Source organism: Rattus norvegicus, chromosome 5 (genome assembly GCF_036323735.1).
Source record: "Rattus norvegicus strain BN/NHsdMcwi chromosome 5, GRCr8, whole genome shotgun sequence".
Classification (NCBI taxonomy): domain Eukaryota; kingdom Metazoa; phylum Chordata; class Mammalia; order Rodentia; family Muridae; genus Rattus; species Rattus norvegicus.
The window spans coordinates 145,878,201-145,903,205 of NC_086023.1; the positions used below are offsets into that span (position 1 = coordinate 145,878,201).

The following is a 25,005-nucleotide window of genomic DNA, read 5'->3' on the forward strand; positions in this document are numbered from 1 at the left end:
GCAGCATCCTCTTATATTTGTGGTTGTATCACAGTTTACTTAACCATTTCCTCTTTCCATGGGCATTCAGACTGTTTCTCATAATTCATGTTATAAGTAATGTCTATGGAGAAATTTTGTGCGTGTGTGTGAGTGTGTGTGTAGAAAGCCTTTCCCCCACCCCTTTGAATTTATGATCATTTCTTTAGGAACGATTCCCAGAATGCATATTTTTTAAGGCTCGATTCTTATCGCCAAATAACTTCCTACAAGCATTCAATCATTTTACTGCACTTCAGCACTATGGGAACGAGACCTTTAAGCTGAAAGATGACTTATACCTCAAGGGAACAGAGTGGGCTTTGGAGTCAGGGTGCTGGGTTCAAATTCTGGTTCCTCCCATGAAACACTGGCGTGTGCCTACATGCTTACATGTGTGCACGTAACTGCAGGTCAGAGCTCCACCATAGCTGTTATTCCTCAGGAGCCACACTTCTTTTATGAGACAAGGGTCTCACCAGCCTGGAATTCATCAAGTAGGCTAGGGTGGGCAGCCCTCAAACCTCAGAGATCCTCCTGTCTCTACCTCCCATCTGCTGGGATTTCAAGTACACACTACGCTACACCTGTTTCTATTGACGTGAGTTCTGGTGTTTGACGTAGGTCTTCATGTTCACAAGGCAAATGCTTTAGTGACCGAGCTATTTCCTCAGACCCTGGATCACATTTCCCTAAGAAGCTCTTGAGCCTCTGTTTGCCTACTTGTAAAAAATGGGGCGAGCTCGTTCTGCGGGCCGCGCTAAAGACCGACTGAGAGCCAGCGATGATGCTTGGCAAGGAGCAGCCAGGACAGATGAGAAATACAGCCCCTCTATGTGGACTGTTTCCAGAGCTTCTTGTTTTCTAAGTAGATTTGGAGCCTTCCCCTGGAAAGCGGGCTGCAGTTCGGAGCGACTTCCGTCCTCAGACCAGACCTATCTGCCAAGGGGAAGCCCTTTCCTGCGGCTGACTGCTCGCTCCTCGATAAGTTTGGAACCCTGCTCTGTGGAAGAATGCTGTGTCTGCCCACGCTGATTGTCTATGGAAAGACCACCCAGAGCCTAGGCCAGGTCTCTGTTCTGGGCCTGAGTTCATAGAAGCAGCAGCCATCCCTAGCGTCCTCTGACGACTGAGTGGGGTGTTTGTCACCTGCCCAGCTCCTGTTTGCTTCCTGCCAGGTCTAATGCATTAGCATCTTGGCTATGCTTCTCTTTCTCTGCATCCCTGACCATGACCTTGTGAGGATACACTACACCTTGAAGTTGTCCCCTACTGGTCTGCAGAATGGCTCTCTCGTCCTTCCTCTATTGTGACCCAATGTGAGCCTGCCAAATGCCCACAGCTGATCAGGACCCCGTACAAGCTGAAAACTCCTCGGTGGTTCTTGCCATCCCTAGGGTAGAGTCCAAGGCCTCAGCTTGTCTCCTGAGCCCCCCACCCCCCAGTGGTTACCAATGCGAAATCATCCAAACCATTCATGCATCCATTTATTCCAGGGGCATTCTATACAGATCAGTGGCCAGGCAAGGTCTTGAAGTTCCAACTCTAAAGTGTTTCGAGCTAACCAATCCAGAACAAAACATAGTAGCTATGTATATACTTTCCTCACTCTTGAGACTGCACTGACACACCCCGTTCTCTGCCTTTACCTGGCTCCTATGAGGCAGATGTCATTGCCAGTCCTCTTTCTGGGGGAAACTGAACCTCAGGAAGTGAACACGGCTTGCTGGAAGTGCTTCATCTCTCTGTAGAACCTCCTCCTTTGCCACCAGTGTCCCCATCAGTCCCAATTTCTTTTACGTGTATCCTGTCCGAAGATAACTATTAAAATTTGATTGTGACACATTAGCTTTCCACGGCTGTGGAAGAAAACTGAAAGGACTTTTACTTGGGCTCACGGTTTCAGAGATCTGGTCTAGGGTTGCTTGGTGACACCATTCTATGCTGAAGCAGGGAAGACATTATGGTGAAGAATGTGTGGGGATTAAAGTGCTTACAGCACAGCAGTCAGGAAACAGAGGAGGAGTGATGGAGGGAGGGAGAGAGAGAGGGAGGGAGAGGGAAGGGGAGAGGGAAGGAGGGAGAGAAGGAGAGGGAAAGAGGAAGGGAGGGAGGGAGGGAAAGAGGGAAAGAGGGAGGGGAAGGAGAAGGGGAGGGAAAGAGAGGGAGAGAGAGGGAAGGAGAGAGAACAAGGGGGAAAGAGGGGGGGAGGGAGGAGGAGAAGGAGAGGGAGAGAAGGAGAGGGAGGGAAGGAGAGGGAGGGAGGTGAGAAAGGAAGGGAGAAAGAGGCAGGAGAGAGAGGGAGAGAGGGAAAGAGGAAAAGAGGGAGAGAGAGGGAGAGGAAGGGAGGAAGAGAGGGAGATCCAAAAGCTTCTTCAAGAACCTATCCTATGACATACTTCCTCCTAGTGAACTTTCCCCCACCCGTCAATAGCGCCAACAACTGGAGATTCAACACTTGAACCTTAGGAATTCACCCCAGATACTGTAATAGATAGTATTTGTGCATGTATCTTGTAAGAAATCTGAGCAAAAACAAACCACCTTCACAGCTCTCCTTAGCTAATCACTGACCAAGGACTAGCAAAGGAGCGGGGAAATGCTCCCAAGAGCTCCAGAGCTGTCCTCAGAATTCCTGTCCTGCAGCCTGGCTCTGAGCATCGGGTCCTTCCCCAAGAAGGGCTTTGCCTTGCTCTGCGGCCTCTGAGAGCCCGTACAAGGTCTGCGGTGAGCACTCAGTAGCTTCGCTGAATTAAATGAGACCACATTCGACTAAATTGAATTGAGAGGCAGGCGTTTTTGAGCACTGGCTGGGCCTTAAGTCCATTGTTGTCCTAATAACCTTGCAGTAGATAACGCTGCCTTCCCCGTAAGCCAGGCCAGGCACTCCTGATTTAGACGGCTCTCTGTTCAGGCTCAGTAGCATTCCCCTGCATAGACCACAGGAAAGAGATGAGTTCTCTGATGGCGTTTGCTGATAGGTCTGGGAGGTCAAACATCTGAATGCCTTTCATTGTTGTGTGGCTTGCTCTAATTACTTAACCTTTCCCAGGCTTTTGGTTTCTCATTGCTCTGGGTCCTGTGGGGATATCGTGGTAATTAAAAAACTGAGGAATTGAATATAATGCTCTCACTGTGCACTGTGAATAGTCAGAATGCACAAGTTTGGACAGAAGTTCTAATCATCCTTTCCCTCTCTCCCTCTCATATCAAGTGGCAGGCAAGTAGATGGGAGACTTTCCAGGCACGTCCAGGCAGAGGCAGAAGTCTGAAATCATGTTCTTCTCGGAGGCTGATGAGGACTGTGGAGGAAGGTGGAGTTCCCAGGCTCTATGCCTTGGGAAATACCAGAAGGATGTAGAAACCTGAGGGGCGGGGGATGAGTTAGAGAAGTAGAGACCAGAGGAGTAGTGTTTTATTCAGAGAGCAATAGGTAGTCAACAAAGGTTTTCTCATGGGGGAGTGGCCTGATCAGCTTTGCACCTTTGAAAGATCACCCTTGCTGCTTTGAGAGAACAGGGTGGGGGGACAACGAGGGGTGCGGGAAAGAGAATGACACAGATGGCCAGAGCCACCCCTGTTGTTTCCAGAGCTTGGGTGAGACTAAGTGGGGTCTAGATCAAGGTAGTATAGGTAGAGATTGGGAGGTGGGATGCAGAGGTGCTCAGAACACAGCAAGAGAGAACCATTGTTAACTGGCATCCAGCAAGCCAGAGGGATGAAGGAGGGGAAGAAATCAAAACTGCTGGCTTTTGGCTTGAGTGCCTGGTGGGCAGAATGGCGGGGTGGGGGTTGAGGGGGCTGGGCACACTGAGCCGTCGATGCATGTGGGCTCCCCCAGGGTGTGGGAGGTGAGATTTAGTTGAGTAACTGAACCAATGCTGAGTTGCAGGAACCCATCCCTGACTCAGCGAGAAGACCCTTTCTCAGGACTCAAACAGGTTTCTGGGTAAGGAAAAGGAGCCGGGGGCTCGGGAGACAGCTCAGGTGGTAGAGTAATCGTGATGCAAGTGTGCAGATCTGAATTTAATCGCTAGAGCCCTTTGAGAAACAGCAAGGGGTGGGGATGCAGTCACGGTGCTGGGAAACAGACAGGCAGATTCCTGGCATTCCCCGGACAGCCATCCTAGCTTACCCGGTGAGCCCCAGGCCAGTGAGAGACCTGTCTCAAAGGTGAGGGAGGGGCTGACAAATGACAGCACTACAGGGTATCCTTAGCCTTCCACATGCATATGTACATAAATACCTGTATACATATGCACGCACGCACACACCCGTGGACACTCGCAAAGCAGAGATAACCAGTCTTAGAAGGTACGTGTCTCTTCCAACCCTGTGACATTTAAGATAAGAACTTGCTGTAGTTTGGGCTCCCTGAATCTGGTCCCATGCTGACCTTTGACCCATGTGATTGTTTTGTCATTGTGATTTAAGCTGTAGTCCTCAAGAAGGCACAGTGGGTTCTGGGCCTTTTTCCTTCATTGAGTCAAAGGAATAGGTGGCACCTCCAGTTCCTTATTGCTTGAGGCTCATGTCCACTGGGAACCTCTCCAACAAGCCCAGGGCAGTGTGGAGAAAGTGGGTGAGTCTTACCTGGGTCCCTTCCACGGATGCCAGCCCAATGCCCGAGAGGAATCCCTGTCAGGAGGGAAGTGAGCGTGTGACACATCTCTTTGGTCTGAATGCTCTTCATTGAAGACAGAAGCTTTAAAAGGGAGGATGGAATCTCGGGTGTGATCCACCCATAGCCCATTCTTTAACGCTGCCTCATTAGACCATCCGTCTTCCTGAGTCAACTGCCACCATCCACACTCAATTACCGCAGGCCACACATTCCCAGCTCAAAAAAAAAAAACAACCTACCTTTGCCCCCCAGAGATGGGGCCCAAGTTAGACCACAGGCCTTCCACTCACACGTCTTTAATCTTAGACGAGTCATTTAACCTATTTGAGCCTCATGCCCCGTCGGTGGGTTATAAATTGGCACAACCTTTTCGGGAGGTAATTTCACAGCCGTGATTAAAATGTATAATGTGCGTAACACTGTTAGGCGTTTGTAGCTAGGAACTGGGAAGAGGTTACTGGGAAGCGAAAGGTAAAAGCTGTTCACCACAGTGTTATTTATTATGAAGGGGAAGAGGAAACTGTCTGTGTCCCACATTAACGGTTCGAGAAACACGTGGAGGATAAAGCATGCGGCAATTAAAGTGATAATTTCAACTAATATTCTGAGAAAGTGGAAAACGCTTAGCACATATAACATGAAAAATGGGCACGCAACGCTGAATATATGGCTCAAACTAAAAGTGTTGCATGTATTCACATATAATGGTTATAAAATAAGAAAAAAAGCCAATAAAAATATTAGCATCCTTAGTTCCAAACGGGGGTATTAATGGACTTTTTTTCCCCTGTACATTCATTTGTATGAACTAGAAGTTTTACAACGACTTTATATTATTTTACTTTTTGGCTATAGCGAAGAATCAGAACCAAATGTATTTATTTTGTAGCACTGTGGACAGAGCCTGGGCCTTTCGAATGCTAAAGAAAGAAAGCACTGTCCTTTTGAACTTGAAACACATTTGGAAAACTCCCCAAGAGAAGTCCCAGTCTGTCATCTCACCCTGACCCAGTGCCTGCAGCTTCTGCTGTCTTCTCCCATTCTCACAACACACACACACACACACACTCTCTCTCTCTCATATGGGCACACACACTCACACCCACTCACACACTCTCACACACACTCACACTCACACACGCAAACACACACTCTCCCACACTCACACACGCAAACACACACCCACTCACACACTCTCTCACACTCACACACACGCAAATACACATTTTCATACACACACATGTACATGCACACACATACATACACACACACTCACACAAACACACACTCTCATACACACACACACAAGCAAACACATACTCTCATACACTCGCACACACACACACGCGCAAACACATACTCTCATACATACACACACTCACACACTCTCACACACACATGCAGACACATACTTTCATACACACACACATGTACATGCACACATATACATACACTCACACACACTCTCACACACACTCATACACAAAAACACACACTCTCATACACACACGCAAACACACACTTTCATACACACACATGTACATGCACACATACACACCCACACACACTCTCACACATAAGCACACACTCTCACACACACACACACACAAACACACACTTTCATACACACACATGTACACATACACACACTCACACATACACACACATACAAACACACTGTCACACACACATACACACTTTCATACACACACATGTACATGTACACACACACTCACACATATTCACACATACATGCAAACACACTCTCACACATGCACACACACATATGTACATGCACACATACACACTCACACACACGCACACCATTCCATGCACTATGGCTCAGCAGTCCTAGCTATTCTGTAGGTGCATTACAGCTATTCCTGCAGCTATGTCTGTGCGTACTTCCCAACCTGTCTCAGGATCCAGCTCCAGCCTTCCCCTCTCCCTTCTTGATTTTTTTTTTCCTGGAGAACACTCTGCGTCCACTGAAGTGCTTATCTCATGCCTGTCACTCCCCCTTGCCTTTGTCTAAGAGTCTGTGGGAAGCCCGGGGAGGAAAGACTAACTCTGTCTTGGAGAATTCAGAAAAGATTCTTGGAGGGTGTGTAGGAGTTTTTCGGCTAGACCAAATACCCACACACCTCTGCAATGAACCCAGCTGACACAATCTCATCTCTCTTTCTCTCCCAGCCATCATCCTGCTGGAGAGTCTGCTACAGGTGGATCCGGGTCTTTCCCCGCAGCCAGGAAGGGCTCCATAGACAGGAAGTTGCCTGTGTGCTTTTCAGCATTCAGCCAGGGCTCCATCAGCTCATTCTTCTCCCAAGGTGCAAAGGTCTTAAAGCTTCAATCCAGTGATTACTCTACCCCTGGGTTTTACACATGGGAAAGGACCGTGCTGGTGCCTCTGACTGGTTTCAAAATGGCCCTTGAGTATGCTGACAGTTCTTAACACACAGTCTGTTGGCTTGAATCAAATTAAAGATGCTATTTACCTGGTAGACAGTGCGAGGCTATTGTGCAACATTTGAACTTTGCCTCACTGTGAGAATCCCACTCGCTCGAGCTCTGCTTCCCCTTTAAGCAGCACGCCACTGTTCCAGAATGATGCCTTTGAAATAAATACTGTTTGAGCAATGTTTCTCTTGGACTTGTAAAATCTTTATGGCAATCTCGCCAGAACCACTGAGCGACAAGTGGGGAGTGCAGTATTTTCTCATATGGGTCACACATTTGATGCAAATAGTAGTTTTAGAATGCGGATTACATTAGCAGGTGCTAACGTGGGCACTCCCGGGAGCACACACACCCATACCCACATAGGCACGCACGCACGAACTAGCTCTGTCCAAGGTGCTGAATCTGTAAACTGCTATTACCTAGTCTCTGATTAAAGAGTAGCTGGTAGGGAGATGTATTAATTGAGACCCACAGTTTGGATGCATTAACAGATCTAGCAGTATGTGTCAGCTCCAGGGAGGTGGCCCTGCAGATGAAAACACTGTTACTTCAAACTTGACGACTCAATCTGATCACTGGAACCTATGTAAAAAGCCAGGTGGGTGGCATGCGTCTGTAACCCCGGAACTCCTATCCCAAGGGACGTGATGGAGACAGGAGAAATGGCCATGTGATGGCCCAGCAGCCTGGTGTACTCAGCACAGTGACAGGAACAAGAAGGACCTTGCCTAAAAGAGAAGGAAAGAACCAGTTCCCAAAAGTTGTCCTCTGTCTCTACATGTATCCCATGACTTGCATAAGCACCCCTATTAAATAAATAAATAAATATTTTAAAAGAGCCATTTACAGCCTAATAAGGGGAAAGAACACAATTCTAGCAAAGAAAGAATTACAGTGTAGCTGCCCCCAGGAGTAAGACTGGAGATACGATTAAGTGGGGAGAGCTCGCCCTCTGACCCAGTTATGCAGAAGGACCCTTGACTGGAGGGCCGTGTAGCCACTCAACACCCAGCTTCAAGGTCCTCCTATTCAATAGGTGTTATGCTATGACACTGAACTAAATAAATGATAAACCATGGTTTCCATGAAGTCACAGTCAGTGCTTGCTCAACAACCACTGACCAGCCGTTGACCCTGAGCAATTTACCTGACTTTGGAGCCTCAGAATTCTCATTTAAAACTGTGGGATAACGGGATCCCACAGGATTGTGGCGCAGATGAAACACCACGACTCTTGCAGAGCACTCTGAACGTCGTGCAAGCCCTGGGTGAATGTTCGCCCATTAGTGTTAGGAGGGAAGCACCGTGCTGATCTCTTCGTGGCCTTCATATGATCTGTTCTCAATTACTTAATCTTAGTCATGTTGAGCATCCTTAACAGCCCCTTTCTAGAAGGATGGGGTCAGGCGGTGGTACGTACAGAATTACAAGCAGTTCTTTCTTTCTCTAAAGCTAGTGCCTAGGTTCAAAGTGGAGCTTACTACAATGGACTTTGGGGATAGACTGGTTCTCCAAGGCAACCATCCAAGGAGATGAGGCAAGTGTCTGAGAAGGCAAAGCTGTAGGAACCAAGTAGGCACAGAACTCAGGTTCTTATGGGGATAGAGGTGAGTTGATAAAAACAGAGAGGAAAGGCCCCAGCCCTCGGGGAGATGAGCCTAAATGCCAGCTACCCAGAGTGAATTTCAGTAGGCTCCTAAGCCCTGGGGTTGGCGAGAATGGGGACCAGGGACTTTAAGAGATCAGAGAGATTGATGCAGACCAGCTAGACCACTTGGGCCACAACCAGGTGGGGTGGCTTACCTCCCAAGGGCAGGAGCCATCATAGATGGGGCAACAGGCGACTGATGCCACTGGATCAGAGAGGAAGGCTCTCCCTCTGAATTGTCTCCTGAGGTTCATAGCACTGGGACAGAGTGAATTACCCTGAAATTGCAAAGTAAGGGTGGACAAAGACCAGTATCCAATAGCTGCAGTCTCTAGCTGAACAGCATCTGTGATTGCACTGTACTGGGTCTCTCAGAGCAGGGAAGAGAGAGGTCCTCAAGTAGTGAGAACCCATTGCTACTCTGGGGATAAGAAGGAGTGCTTTTGCTTTATTCCAAGAGCATATGGTGTAGTCCTACAGAGTCTCACGCCTGTGCATATTCCCTGCTTTCCTTTCTATGTTAATTTCCAGGATTCAAATCACCAGCCTCCTTTTCTCTTCAAGGCTGTCCCCTAAACAATAGAGCCATTGGGAGGCTCTTGATTGAGGTTGGAAAGGTCTCAGCTCAATAGTGTTTGTCTGGGCTGGTTTGTCCCACGTGTGATGATTCTGTGCTGTCCCAGGGTTCCCCTCAGGTACCTTCACAGCTATGACCTTCCCGAGTCTTTCCCACACCGTCTGGACAGCAGGTAGGCAGGTCAATGAGGACAGAACATCTAATAGCACTGCTCCCCAGGCCTCTGTCTGCTGCTTTCAGGCCTTGCTGTTGAATCAATGGGGGAGCAGGTGGCTGTGCTGTGTCCTAACAATGGCTTCTCTGCAGGGCCTTTGGTCTGTCTTTCTGTCAAGCTGAGGAGGTCACAGACAACCTAGCCCAGCAGGCTGGAGGCTCTGGGGAGGCCCATGTTGGCATCTGATTCAAGTCAGCAGGAGGCAGGAGTGGGGAGGTCTCAGGAAGGGCCCCCCTTCCCCCACCACGTGCTGGTTTCCCACCTCACGCTCAGCCATCTCTCCTCATTGGATAGAAAGCAGAGTTGCCTCTGTCTCAGGTAGAAGCACCCAGGGCGTGCAGCCCCCAGTCTGATAAAGCGTGGGAGAAGTCCCGATGTGTCTGAGAAAATAAAGCAGGAATTCTGTTTATCTCAGACGCCTCAGGACTCCTCTGTACACCAGTGCTCACCTTCATGTGGCACTGACCTCACGGGACAGGATGACCCTCTGGCTTTAGAGGGGTGGGGAGAGGTTGAACAATTATGCAGGACGGAAAGTGCTACCCAGGTGTGCCCCTCCCCCACCTACTCCTCATACATCCAAAACGGTCACTTCAGCCCCTGGGAGGGCCTGACTTTCTAGCTCTGGGGACCACGAGTTAACTGATATCACATCTGAATCTCTTATTCAAATCACCGAGAGAGAGAGAGAGAGAGAGAGAGAGAGAGAGAGAGAGAGAGAGAGTCTGAGCAGCTCTCCTCCTCAGATGATGTCCATGCCTCGTCCTATCAGCTCACAATAGGGAGAGGCATACTCAGCGGGTGCGAGCAGAACTGTAGGAATCTATCTCAGCTTGTTGGGGAGAAGAAAAGTCCCCAGGAAGGCTCGGACCAGGCCAGCAACCTTGAACAGAGCTTCCCCATCAGCTTAAAGTCTGTTTTCCCTTTGGGCTCCCTCGGGAGGTGATGGAGAAAACTGCTCTTTGCCTCCTTGAACTAAACAAAATAATGCAGAATAACAACCTCGTGCTCTGTGAAGAGAGCTTGAGAGCCATCTCCCGGTGCCCTTGTATCGACTCGTGTTGTCTGTGTGGCTTTGAAGGTCTGCAGAAGAGAACCCTTGTGACTATTCTGAATCCTCTAAGTACCTAAGTCCCCCTCAGTTCTCAGAATGGTAATGCCCTGCGATTTAGAGTTATAATTAAGAGAAGATGAGCCTAAAAGAGGTTGATGGTGATGAGTCTGGCGGAGGGAGCTGTGGTGTGAGCATCGGGTCCCCATCTCCCCCATGTGGCTGTGCAGAGGGCTGGAGGAGTCCGTGAGAGGAGACCTCAGTTCCTGGAGTCGCTGGGCCCACAAGTCCTTCACCTTCAATCCACCTAGCACTTGAGACACTTGAACCCAGCCCAAGGAGTTGGGAATGCTGAGTCAACCTTGGGCTGTGAGCTCCAGCACTCTGGACAGCTCTGTGCTGTGAAAGGACTGAAGGAAATCTGCCAGTCTGACCATTTCCTTCCAGTGGCCATTGGCCTTCTGCCCACACAGCACGCTTGCCAGTCAAAGGCCAAAGCATTTGGCCAGCCCCTCCCACATTAGCCTTTACTCCCCTTCCAGTGCTTTCTCTGACTTTCATACTCATGAAAGGTGTGGCTATCCCAACAGGGCAATACTGTTTTATTTGATCCGTTGACTGTACTGACCTAAATCTGTATCATCTGTCACACCAAGAATGCTTTGACCTTCTACAAGGAAACAAATGCTTTCTGAGCCAGAGTCCAGCAAGCAGCTTAGGCTTAGCTACCAGTGAAAGTCTGGGGTCTGGGGACTTCTGGGGCATTAAATCACCATCAAAACTTGGCCTTGAGTCTGCAAGCTTTTGGTTTGGTGCTCCAGCGGGAGGGAGAGTCTCATAGCTACCACAAGAGGCTGTGGAGAGAAGGTGGCAGACTCAAAACACCTGAGTTCTTCCACTCGCTAGCTGTGTGACCTCAGGCAAGTGATGTGGTGGCCATCTTCACAGCCTCTGCCTCATGAGTTACGTGTGTCGGTGTTTATGAGGTAACTAGAACCATATCTGGCATACAGTAGGTGCTCAAAATGGGGTCTGTTCCCCAGTAACTGTACACATACCTTATCCCACACCTCATTCTTATCTCAAGACACAACCCAGAAGCAGAGTTTGGGATCCCATTAATCAGGAGAGAAAACCGAATCTATCACACTCAGTAAATTGCTCAGGGCCACATCGTTGGTTAGTGTCGGGAACAGTTCCTGCGATGGAGAGACTGGCCCAAGAGCCCACATTCTTCCTCACCTCCCATTGACTACCTCCCTTCCTGGCCAACTCTGCCTTTCGTAATGAGCCCAACCTCACCAATCCACGGCCAGCTCTTGGTGCCACTAAAGGAGTGCCATCTCTAGAATTTCCACAGCACTTTCAGCCCTGACAAGGTGGTCAATCAGGCCCATGTGTCTTTGTTGAAGCTGTCACATGACACAGAATGAGCGGCTGACTCTGATGGTCATCAGTGGCCCAGCCCTGGCAGATCTTGGAGGCTAGAGCCCCAGGGACTTACAAGTGGGTCTTGGAGAATGTCCCATTGTCCCCCCTAACCCCTAGTGCCCCCCAGATGAGGCCACTCTCAGACAAACCTGAGAGCTTTTCTTGTTTGTTTGTTTTTTTTCCGGAGCTGGGGACCGAACCCAGGGCCTTGTGCTTGCTAGGCAAGCCCTCTACCACTGAGCTAAATCCCCAACCCTCTTTTCTAAATCTCTTCTGAACTCAGGCACAAATTTAAAATATAAAAACAAAGGTCTAATGATAATCCGTTATACTTGCAGACAGGAGCCTAGCCTAACTGTCCTCTGAGAGGCTCCAACCAGCAGCTGACTAAAAAAGATGCAGAGACCCATAACCAAAGACTAGCTGTGAGCTTGTGGAAGAGTTAGGGGAACGATTGAGGGCCCCAAAGGGGTAGGAACTCTGTTGAAAGACCAACAGAGTCAACTAACCTGGACCCTTGGGGGGGTCCCAGAGACCAAACCACCAGCCAAATAGAATACATGGTCTGAACCTAGTCCCCCACTCCCACACATATGTAGCAGATGTGCAGCTTGATCTTCTTAGGGGTTCCCCCAACAACTGGAGTGGAGGCAGAGAGGTCTGTCCCTGGCTGTGGCTCCCGTGGATCCTGTTTCCCTAACTAGGCTACATTGTCTGACCTCAGTGGGAGAGGATGAATCTGGTTCTGAAGTGTCTTGATGTGCCAGGGCGGGTTGGTAATCAGTGGGGTCTCCTCTTTCTTGGAGGAAAGGGGAATGGGGAGGGGTGGTACAAAGTTGGTCTACAATCAGAATGTAAAGTGAACAAAGAAAGGAAAGGAAGAAGGAAAGAAGGAAAGAAGGAAGGAAGGAAGGAAGGAAGGAAGGAAGGAAGGAAGGAAGGAAGGGGAAACAAACAAGGTTCTAACAGCCCCTCCATCATGTTGAAGGAGGGTGATGCCTGCTTCTCTCTGCCTCTCTCTGCCCTCTGCCAGTTGCAGCCCTTGTCTTGCTTCAGTCTTTCACCCCCCCCGCCCCCCTTTGGATTCAATTCAGGAAACATCCATCCACGGAATCATCACACTGCCTTCCAACCACATTGGATCCAGGGCAAAGCTCAGCTTCTCAACCAGAACCTTCTTCCCAAAACACACCAGTTTCCTGTGATGTAATTCCTCCCTCTCACTGCCGATGAGAGGTGAGCCCATCTTTGTTCAATGGGAACTGGATTCCTGAAGGCCCTCCGCAATGGGTTAATGCCTGCAGAGCACTTAGAAGAGAGGGTACCTCAAGCACCCCACGTGATGCTTGAGAGTGGTCAGTTTACCACAGAGAAGCTGTGCACCCCAGGCGCTCCCTCCCACAGCACAGTTCTCAACCGAAGCCCCTGCAGAGGCCCCTTGATGCTGACCACACATCTCAGATCTCAGCCTCTCCCTGCAGAGCAGCCTCTTTTCCCCAGGGCATTCAGGGCACACCCTGTCTTTGAGGCTCCCCTGGAGGGCATTCTGCCCAGGGTGTTTAGGGAGCAGAGAGAGAGAGATGGCAGAAGGAGCAGGTGAACTGTGGAATGGAGTAGGAGCCAGGGGACAGAGAGGCTATGTGTCTGGAGATTCGTCTGCCCCTTTGATGGGGCAGTGTGGGTTAGAGGCACCTGGCCAGATTCTTCGACACAAATGTAGCTGCAACAGGGAAGGGCTGCTCAGGGGACCACTGAGTCTTTCACGCTCAGCGCTGCGGCTAATTGCAGATAATGCATTAAAAATACAGGACAGTGTCTGTTCATTCTGACACGGGTATCAGGTAGTTCAGGTGGTTTATAACAGGATATGAGCCAGAGATGTTGCTGCAAAGAGAGTGGCGGGGTGTGCTTGGGAATGCCAGGCAAGTCCTTCTTGCACAGGCCCCCAAGCGTAGATCAGGTGTCACCAGCCAAGCCTAGAATGTGTGTCCGGATATATGGGGGACCTATGGCTGCACTCTGGTGTCTGCAAAGATCTCGTTATTCACCCATTCTCCAGAAAGCACGAGACGAGCATTTGCCAGTGTCTACATATGTCATCTGCAAAATGGGATGTTTCAAGTGCCTGGCAACTGGGAATGTGGGTCAGCGGAACAGTTCTTGCCTGGCGTGGCTGATGGCCTTGGGTTTCCTTCCTAAAACCTTCAAAATAATGCAGGGGAGACGGAGATGGCTCAGCCTATGAAGTGCTTGCTGTACACAGATGAGGACCTGCGTGCTCAGATCTGCAGCGTCCACGCAAAAGGCTGGGTATGATGTTGGTGTGTGCTCTACTCCCAGTGTTGGGGGACAAAGAAGATTCGTGGAGCTTGCTGGAGAGCCAGTCTAGGCTAAATCTGTGAGCTCCAGCTTCAGTGAGAGACCCCGTGTTGTCCTGTGTTATGAGAGTTTTCACTCTGTGTAGGAGTAGGGGTTGGGGGGGTAACCAGGCAACATCCACCCACCTTTTTTTGTAAGGTCCCAGTGACAAACCAGAGTCCTCTGTGAGGAACCCTTGAGTACATAAGGCTAACTCACAGTGGCTAAGAGCTCATGGTCTGAAGCATAGTCGTCATGGAAGATTGGAACGCACCAGGGATGATGGCTTCCCCATGGCTGTGTAGAGGGTGCCTCCTCCCCTTACGTATATAGCTCTTGCCGAAGATCTCAAGGCCATGTGCGGCTAGGGCAGAATTGCAGACAATCGAACGGGAAGAATGGCTGGATACTCGAGTGAGGTCCCGTGATCTTCTCATCTCTTCCTTCACTGAGGGAAGATCAACAGTCAACAAGCCCTGCTGGGGTGATCTCTCGTGAGCAGGCCTTGCTGAACTCCTGAAGTTGGCAGCCATAGAATTAGGAGGATGGCACGCACACTTGCTGCTACGTACATGCACACTCACATGTGCACATGCATGCACACACATATGCACACAGAAGTACCTGCCTCATTCAGACTCGGGTTTTTATTTGCTTTGGTTCTTCCTATTGCTTGCTTGCTTGCTTGCTTGCTTGCTTGCTTGCTTGCTTGCTTGCTTGCTTGCTTGCTTGCTTGCCTAGGCCAGATGACCAGCCTGACCTTGAACTTGCCTTGGCTGTTCTCCTGTGTTAGCCTCCCGCGTGCTGGAATTATAGCCTTACATCTGCATGGTCAGCCCCTCTAGGTCTTTTTATTAAGATCATTACCACAAAGTGCTTCAAACAGTAGCAGGCATGGCAGAAACATCAAAGTTTGTTACTGTGATCTTTTCAATCTGTGGGAAACACTGTATCAGGACACTGGGTGAGTGAGACAAGGCTACCTCCAAGCTGGGGAGACCGGCAATAGCTACAGCTCCACTATGCACGGAGATGGCCATTGGTGGACATTATAGATGTTATGGGGGAGTCAGAGGTCTAATGGAGGGGCTTCCTGGGGAAAGTGATACCTGACCCATAGGGTGATGGGAACGCTCCATGGACTCCAGGGAAGGATGATCCTGAGGTGGGTGACATGGTTTATTAGAAGATACTTGTCGCTCAAGCCTGCCGACCGTAGCTGGATTCCCCAGGACCCACATGATGGAAAGAGAATTGACTTCCATAAGTTGTCCTCTGACCTCCTCCACATGCGCATTGTGGCACATTTATGTATGTACATGTGTGAGCATGCATTCGAACTAAATAAGTAGATAGATGATGGATGGATGGATGGATGGATGGATGGATGGATGGATGATGGATGGATGGATGGATGATGGATGGATGGGTGGATGGATGGATGGATGGGTGGATGTAGAAGGTTAGAGTTTCAGGTACAATGGTCCTGAGCACTAGAGGGATTGGGATGACATTTTTAGTTGGAAATACATTGTAGGGCCTCAGAGTGGGTGTATCAGTTATCTCCTATCTATTGCAAATTAGCCCCAAACCTAGCAGTTTGGAATAATGTTTATTCTCTCCTGTTGCCTAGGTGTGGCTATGTAGGATTCTTGAACTTTAGATTTCCATGAAAGACAGATCAGGCAGTCCAGCAGGACTCCCGTTGAGGAAAGGATGGCTTCCAAGACGGTCTGCCTACTGGTTCCTGCTCCCCGTTGCTGTTGATAGAAGACCACCTCAGTTCCCTTCCACAGGGCAGCTCTGACAGGCTGCTCTGCTCATCAGAGCAAGCCAAAGAGAGTATGACAGAAGTCACGGTCTTTTCTATATAACCTGCTATCAGAAGTGACATCCTACTACTTTTGCTGTATTCAAGTCATTAGAAGCGAGTCTCTTGGTCCAGACCTCACACAGGGGAAGAGGATGGCACCAAAGCAAGAATGGAGCCCGGGAGGTCATTCCCAAGTCACTTTTGAAGCTAAGGACCAGTCTGCCTGCTGGCCCCTGCTGATTCCTGTCTCTTCCATGTGCAAAACAGTCACTCGTGCCCAGAGTCACAGCCCAGTATAGCATCCTCATGTGAGTCTGGTCCAGTGTGGATGCGGCTACTGCATACATTCTTAAATAGAGACTCCAGGAAGCTGTCTGTTTGGACTTGACAGTTTTCAAAATGGAACAAGAGAAGTGACCCTTCTTCAAATGTCTTAACATACGATGGGACTGCATCACAGTCACAGCATCACATTTTCCTACTCAGAGAGAAGGGAAACGTGAGGCACAGAGGAGTCCGAAAGTGCGGACATTTTCTTGATCCCATTTGAAAGCCTAGGAGAGCTTTCCACTCAGGGCTCCTACTTCTAAACTCAGCTTCTCCCCCGTTAAGCCCTCCTTCCTTCGAAGCATGTGTTTGGGTAGGGCTTGGCTCGTCATCCAACAGCCCTTTTAAATACTGTACTGGGCCAGGCGTGGTGTCATGTGCCTGTCTCGGCACTTGCGAGATGAAGACAGGAGGATCACTGTGAGTTTGAGGCCAGCCTGGGATAGATTACAAGACTAAGAACAAAATTATTGATTGATTAGCCAGTTTGTTAAGAAATTAAATTCTGTGCTCTCTCAGCCCCTTTCAGACCCAGCTGTCAGCCTTTTCTCAAAACCTTTGTGGAGTTGGGGGTGTCTCCTGTAATTCTCACTGGCATCACCCTCATGGTCACTGGGATTGTCTCCAAACAAAAACCTGGACTCTAGCCCCAGAGACCACCCATGCTATGGCTTGTGTGACCTACCTAAAATGTACCAGAACCTAACCTGAGATGTTTCGTGCCACCAGGATTGGAGCTCATTAACACCTGGAGGAGACAGGGACTGTAAGACCACGAGATTCACTTTTAATAAACTGACCATAGCAATAGCCACATATTCACTGCGACTAAGCCTTCCCTACCCGGACCTCTGGCTAAGACAGCCAAGACGCAGCTCTCATGGGTCCATTCTCACAGGGTCTTTTGTTTGAGCTAAAGGACCCTTAAGGCCAAAGCTGCTGATCTCTGTCTGCAGGAACCTTTTGAGCCTCTGGAGTCTTACCCAAAGGATTATTTACATCACTCCCACCCCAGCTTAATTTCCAAACAGTCCTTAAAAGCCCTTTCCTAATACCCAACATCATTTACCCCCAGGAGAGAGGACTTTCAAAAGGAGCACCCTGGTTCCTCACTATCCCAAGGATTTCCTCCTGAGAACAAGGCAAGAAATTTTAACCCTGGACACCTCCTCTTTGCCACGAATCCACAGACAACAGTATCGTTAAACTGTGCCTTACAAAGGATCTCTTCCTCTCGGTTTCTAATATGCGTTCCTCCTGTCCTCACAAGCAACACCCTCCAAGTCTTGCTTTCAACACTCTGCTTGAACATTTGAAGATTTGTCCTAACGATCTTTCCAATGCTCTCTCAGCCCCTCCCTGCTCCAGACACCACAGCTATCCCACATGCTACAGGTCTATGTCGTGACTCTCTCCTTAGCTTGGTGCCAAACTCTGCATCCACCGACTATTCCAAGTGGTAACAAATGACCTCAAGTCTTACACCTCTCAGGCTACGTGTCTGGAATCGGGTGCATCCTAGCTGGGTCACAAGCTCCAGAAAGGGGATCCCTAAGACTACAGAGCCCAGTTCTTTGTCTAGAGACAGTCCAGTTCCTAGATCTGTCTTGGTTCTTGGAAGGACTTAGTTCCTTGAAGACCAGGCTGGGTACCTCAACTCCTGTTGTGTACCACTGCCATCTTTGTGCCTTGCCTTGCGATCTTCTTTCATGGGCCGTTTTCCATATGTCAGTGTGCTTGAAGCAAAGGGGAACTAGGTTAAAGTCGTAGGAATTACAGCAAAATGACATGGTTAGGGAGGTAGCAGTTAGGCAAATGTCTGTCTTTTATCTCCAGAACCCAAATAAAAGTCAGGCAGGATGGCACGTTCTTGTTCTCAGGCCAGAGACAGGCAGACACTTGGCAAACTCCTGCCAGTAAGAGACCACCTGTGTGCATGTGTGCTTGTGCGTGTGTGTGTGTGTGTGTGTGTGTGTGTGTGTGTGTGTGTGTGCATGCGCCAGCTCATGCTTGTGTATGTTTTAAGCACATATGAATGACAGATTGTCTTGTGACTTCCACACCCATGAACGTGCACAAATGATAGACCAACACTTTTGTGTTACTGTCTTTATTGCAATGGAATCTCTAGACGCAGCTCACCCTAGATGGGGAGGGAAACATAGACTGAGATATCAGGAGGAGGAGCCTCTAAGAGCATCTTACAAGCCCAGGGACAGTGAGACTGGTTTCTGACCTGATTGTGTCATATCTGACTCCCACAGGTGACAGGCAACCAGGCAAGCATGTCACTGTTAAAGGGGAGAATCTTACAAGCATAGCCAGCCAGTCTGCATAGCAGAGAGTAAACCAGGAAACCTGAGTGGGAACAGCAAAGCTGTTGGTCAGTGCACCCCAACTCAGAGATCAAGGACAGCCTCAGAGTCCCCTGGTCTCTTTGGGTGACCTGTTTCCTGAAGGTGGTACCTTCACCTACTTTAAACTACTCTGCTGCAGACTAAGCCAAACACCACACCCCACCATTACCAAGGGAAGCCCCATCCCTACCCTGTCCCCACAGCGCATTTACAACAATGGCCCTGGCTTATTCTCAGCTCACCAGGAGGTCAGATCTTATCTGTCACATGACAACAGAGCACCCCAGCCTTTATGATGTCACCTTGTTGACCCTACCCTGTCTGTGGATCTTATAGGCCAGAGAACTAGAGCTTCAATCCCCTAAACAGCAGAGGTTTTAGTGGATGGCCCAGACAAAAAGATCCCAGTGTGGTTGAATGACATTTTCACATCGATCGTCCTGCAACCTTGATCTACTTCTCTGTCGGGATTTGAGGGAAACCCAATGAATGAAATATACTTATTTCCCTCTCCAGCACAGAATCAATTGGCAGATGAAGGGGAAGCAAGAGGAGGGTCCACTTCATTACTGAGGAACTGATCAACAGGCAGACGTGACCTCACTGCGGGGACGGGAAGGGTCAGAAGTGGGACTGGAGCAGAACCACCTGCCCCCCCTGCACATGTGAGGTCCCAGATAAAGCTTTCCTCTGGAACATTCTGTTGCCCATCTTTACCAGCCCCCTTCTGGGGAGAATGAATCAGAGAGAGAACAATCTCAGAGTTGCCACGCTGGGTTTTTAGCAATGGGCACTCTAAGCAATTCCCGGTGGAAAGCCCTCATTATCTCTGCTCTTGGAGGGGAACATGAGTCGATTATCCTTGCGTCTTTTGAGCTGTGCCTCCTTTTCCTGAACTTATCATGGGCGATTGGCACTTGATAGTCTCTGAAGATTCTAGAAAGATCAATAGTACACGTCATAGATGGGGGCACATGGCTCCCTTCCACCACACTGACAGAACTCTGTGGGTCCCAGCTGCACTCATGTTTCCTGTGAACTTGCCAAGCCTAGCACCCAGACTTCAACTTACATGAGGTACCTGAGCATGTCCCAAGTCCCTGAAATACAGTCACGCCTTCTTCTGGCCTTAGGACCTTAGCCCTTGTAGCCCTGTAGCTTCAAAGGACATTCTCCACAAGACTCAGTATCCTTAACTGTGCTATAAACTAGGTGCTGGGATGGTTAAATGGTTCTACAGATAAAGGCACATGCCATGGAGACTGACAACGTATTTGGATCCCATGGGATGGAAGAGGTCCAAGTCCTACTGTTGCCCTCTGACCTACACACACATGCGCGCACACACACACACACACACATGCACATGCACACATGTATGCATGAATGCACATACACACATGCCCACTTAAGAGTGCCCTCTACCCAACCTGTCATCGTCCCTTCACCTAGCACTAGTGATTAACTCTAGTTTGTTGGCTGACTTTTCTGTCGCTTTCTCCCTTGATATGTCCCCAATACCAGAAGTTACTGGTATGATACAGGACAACTGTTAAAGTACTGGATATATTAATGAGTACACAGAGAGAGGAACCAGAGAAGACTGGAAATGAAGATGGTGCTGGGCCCAGAGGCTGTCTCTGTTCTCTCAAAGGCAGGGCATCTTGTTGGATTACCCACTCTCCCACCCATCATGTTAGATGCAAGTCCCTCTTCTTTCCCATCCTTCTGTGAGTCTCTACTGTCCTCCATTATGGTCACTAGAATTCAATAGAGTCATCTCCTCCCATTGTCTGCAAGCATCTTTTGTGTCTTTAAGGATGTCCTGCATCCTGCTGTCAAAACTGACTTGACCACCCACATTCTCATGGCACAGCAAACTGGAAAGGAATAGCACAAGGTCCCAGAGCAGAGTCCAATGTGCCCTGCAACCGTGCACTAGACAGCTGCCATTCAGGAGCCAGCAATGAGGAGGTAGGAAAGTCTGTGTCTAAGCACCGGACAGAGGAGATGTTTGAAACACATTTTAAGAATTAGTAACAAAGGGTTGGAGAGAATAACAATCGAGGCAGAGGAACAAAGCTGTCAATGGCACCTTCTAGAAGTTTGCCAGTTGGCATTCTTTGTCCCATGTCTTAGCACAATACTTCTGTAGAGTTTAGCCACCTGCTGGCTGTGGAAGTTCGTCTGTTATGACCTTGCTGAAGACACAAAGGCAGGAAGGAAGAGCTTATGGTCGAGGCTAGCCTCTGAGAAATATCTTCACTTCTAGCCTTGCGTCCTTTGCTTGAGCCTTCAAAAGGCCACAACCTAGGTTTCGGCCATAATTGTCACATGATAGCTCAGCTGTAGAAATGCACACTATACTTGTATGGTTGCTACAGCCTCCCTTCTGCTTGGAGGGCAGAGCCTCCGCTTTTCACTGTCAGCTTAAGGTCCCCTCAGCTGCCAGACATTTTTCTCCCAGATCCTTGGATGGACTGCTTCATCCAACTGCAAGGAAACTTTCTAGGGCAAATTGGCTAGCGAGGTAGGGTACCATTGGCTTGAAGCGAGGCCACCTATCAAGTATTCAGAACTGTGCTGCCCCGTCTAGTCACTAAGATGATACACAATGCAGGTGCTGTACCCTGCTTTCAAGGAGGCGGCTGGGGCTCCGTAGGAGACACAAGGTGGGAGTGGGGGGGTGTGGGTGTGGGGTGCAGTTTTTGAGGGAGACTACTTATGTCTGATGATCTCTCTTTTCAATGAAGCAGAAAATGACGGTGTCTCTTGAGAGGGTGAAGGGGAAGCAGAGCCAAGCTGGAGTACCAGCTGTAAGCCATGGGGAAGTAAGGATTTCACCAACATGAGAGCTTCTTGGGGGACCTCATCCCTCCACCCCTACCCCCTGTGCTTCTCATTCACCACCATTCCCGTCGCTTTATTTTGTCATAACCTTCTCTGTCATTGGGTTCCCACACTAGGCAGGAACATCCCAAGGCCCCTGTCCCATAGACCTGGCATGTGGGAATCCAAACAACTGGATTCCAAACCCAGAGTCGTAATCAAAATCAAAATGGCTGCCTGCACAGACAGCACAATCCCTTCTCAGTCTGGCCCCATTCCCACGAGATGGCAAGCCATGGCAGAAGCTAGGAATTTTGTGAATACATCTGAGCCAATCACTATACTTTGGTCACAGAAGCAGCTGTGTGGCTCCCCATGCCCAAATGACTTTGCACATGTGCTTGAGCACCCAGGTTAACCCAGGACGTTTGGGTCCTGCAGCCAGTTCCCTCTCTGAAAGCCAGCCTCCCCAAGGCTGGACCTCCATTGAACCACTCACTTTCATAGCATAGCATCCAAGGGCACTCTAACCACGTAGGACAGGGCCAGAGAGCCAGTTGAATGACATTTTATTCTTTCAAACTGCTTTTGGACGATCCCTGGAGGTTGATCTTACTGTTCTGGCATTGGCTGAGGTAGGCCTCCCGCTCCTGGAAGTACTTTGCTCGCATAATTGCGGCCTTCTGTTCATAGGGTCTTTTGTCCACATCTGTAATCATGGACCACATCTTCCCGGCAGCCTTGGCCACCTGTACCACTGTCCAGTTGGGGTTCTCTTGCTTCAGCTTGGCGAAGTGGTCCAGGGAGAAGAGCAGGAAGGAGGATGGAGGCTTCCGAGGTGCCAATGGGTCCCTCTTTCTTCTCTTTCTTCTCTTGCCCACGTAATTCATCATTTCTTCCTGGTACCGGGCTTTGTCGAGTTTGGCTATGGCTTCAAACTTTGCCTTTTCATTTTTCGAGATGGACCTCCATTTTTCTGAACACCTTCTAGAGAATTCGTTAAAGGTAAGGTAGGTGTTTGGCTGTTGCTCCTTGAATTTGTTTCTGAAATTTATCATAAAATGGATGTAAGAAGAGACATTCACCTTGGGTCTTAGCTGGACTTTTTTCCCCATGTTTATAAAATCATGATTTCCTTTGCTGGATCCTGCTGATTTGGATAGCAGAGATTTCTGTCTCTATAACCCCTGGAGCAATCTAGAAGGTGCCCTACTTATGGTGGGATTTTCTCTGTATGTGAGCCTCAGCCAGCGCCCGGCCTTTTCAATGCTGGTGGACTTTGTTGGGTCAAAGAAGGGAAATTGTGATGTCATCCCCAAGCTGACCAATGCCAGCCAAGCTCAGCCACTTGCAGATAGGCCCTCTTAGTGGTTGGTTTCTCCAGGGACTTTTTTTTTCTTCCTCTAATGAAAGATGAAGGTTTATTTGAACCTTATTAGAACTGCTACTGGCCCTGGGAATCTTTCCCTTTGGCTTCCTGGAGGCTGCGGGCTTTGCTCAGCCTCGGGGGTCTTTATATCCCCGTCTTCTGGTGGGTCATAACAAGGGCTGCCTTACTCCGTGTGATTGTCAGGATGCCGCCTCCTCATCCTCCACGCAGGCTGGAAATAATGAAGGCGAGGAGGGGGGATGTCTCGGGAGCTGTCATGATAACATGTGAAGGCTTTCTGTTTGCCTTGAGCAGGGGTAGTACCTGCTGCACGAAGGGTTTAGTAGTAACTCTAAAAATAATCAGCTATGACAGCTGGGACTTGGTTCCCGTCAGGACAAAGTTGTCTAATTTAAAACCCAAGCGCTTCCGCTCAGAGTCTGAATCCTTTCGTTTCTCTGAAGAAACTGGAGGGGAAAGAGGGAAGAGAAGCTGAGAGTTTATTAATTACATTGAAAATATGATTTCTTAGCTCTTCCGGCAGCCCCTCCCCATCCTGGAAAGGTTCCTCATTTCTCAGGGTTAGTTTACAAAGTACTAAAACAGTTAAGCAAATTGGCTTCTTTGGGGTAAAAATTGATACCCCACTAGAGGAGAGTGCAGTGAAGCCCAACAGACCTGTCTGTAAGTGGCTCTACTGAAAATCCAGTGGGGGACAGTAGTGCCACATGCATAGGGCAAGAAACCCTACCCTCGCCTTTGTGAATAGTCTTGCTTATTTAAAAAAATTATTTTATTATGCATGTGAGTACACTGTCTTCAGACGCACCAGAAGAGGGCATCGGATACCATTACAGATGGTTGTGAGCCACCATGTGGTTGCTGGGAATTGACCTCAGGACCTCTGGAAGAGAAGTCAGTGCTCTTAATCTCTGAGCCATCTCTGTGGCCGAATAGTCTATTAAATACTCCTCAAATTATTCTGCTGGGACCTGGACCAAAGTACTGTGTCAGTAATCTTTCACCATATAGGTAGGCATCAACCCCAAGCAGAAGGGTATTGAAATTCTAGAGATCCAGACCCTCATAGTCTCTAAAGACCCAGAAGCACATTCAGGAGCGGTGCCTGCCAAGGGTAAGGACCCAGCTTCTTCCATCTAATGTCCTGAATTACAAGATGTCCTCTAGGTAGGGGCATTGGTCTAGTAGCCAGACAGTAAAGACCTCAGGCTTAATGGATGGCGGGATTTCCTGTTGCAAATACTCAGCTCTGCCCTTCTGGTTCAAAAGTAACCACAGACAATCCATAAATAAATGTCTTTGCCAATAAGGCTTTATTTAAACAGTTTATAGGCTGGGCATTTTAAATCTACTGGCTCTCAGTCTGGCTATGAGTTCAGTTTTTGTTTAGATCTCTTGATTGCAGTCTACAATAAAAAGTACATTTTGTGTCAGTTCATTAACATATGTGACCATATATAATGTGTATCAGCCTCAGTTTCTGAGTATATTCAATCCATATAATCCTCTATGAAACCCCACTGGGGTTGCTGTTTTCCTTGCCATTATAAGAAAGAGGTCATAGTTTCAAGTACTAAACTGTATTATGTGTGTGACATATTTTCTGTTGTGTTTGATTTTGATGATTGGAAGAAAACCCACTGGCTGATCTCAAGACTCACTAATGCTCCTGGCTGAGATGAAGAACTCCATCTAGGCAAGTGTGAGAGATGCTTTCCTTGGTAACAATGCAGGAGGGAAGAGTATGGCTTCCAGGGCTAGACAGACGGGAGCTCCAGAGCTGCCTTTGCCTGTCAGAGGGTGATCTCCAGTCAAGTCTTGCTCTCAAAGTCACGCCTTTAAAAATCAGTGAAGGAACTGAGGCAACAGCTCCATTGGCAAAGTGTTTGCCACGCAAGCGTGAGG

General features: G+C 48.8%; 2 protein-coding genes and 1 long non-coding RNA gene across 9 annotated transcripts in view; 1 reads left to right on the top strand and 2 right to left on the bottom strand.

The window, feature by feature from the left end:
* Csmd2 (CUB and Sushi multiple domains 2) overlaps positions 1–25,005 on the top strand; it is a 569,993-nt gene that overhangs the window by 251,378 nt on the left and 293,610 nt on the right. The gene's annotated exons all lie outside the window — the stretch shown is intronic.
* LOC134479032 (uncharacterized) lies at positions 7,291–9,163 on the bottom strand. Its single transcript, XR_010051984.1, has 2 exons — positions 8,909–9,163; positions 7,291–7,833 (listed from the first exon to the last, which is right to left on the bottom strand). It is a non-coding gene; the product is annotated as an uncharacterized LOC134479032 (long non-coding RNA).
* Hmgb4 (high-mobility group box 4) lies at positions 22,265–22,947 on the bottom strand. The gene has a single exon (NM_001109463.1). The coding sequence runs from the start codon at positions 22,823–22,825 to the stop codon at positions 22,280–22,282; it is 546 nt and encodes a 181-aa protein (NP_001102933.1). The 5' UTR covers positions 22,826–22,947; the 3' UTR covers positions 22,265–22,279.

Excerpts from the sequence above, each read along its gene's own strand:
- Hmgb4 (NM_001109463.1), bottom strand. The coding sequence starts at position 22,825 with ATGGGGAAAAAAGTCCAGCTAAGACCCAAGGTGAATGTCTCTTCTTAC.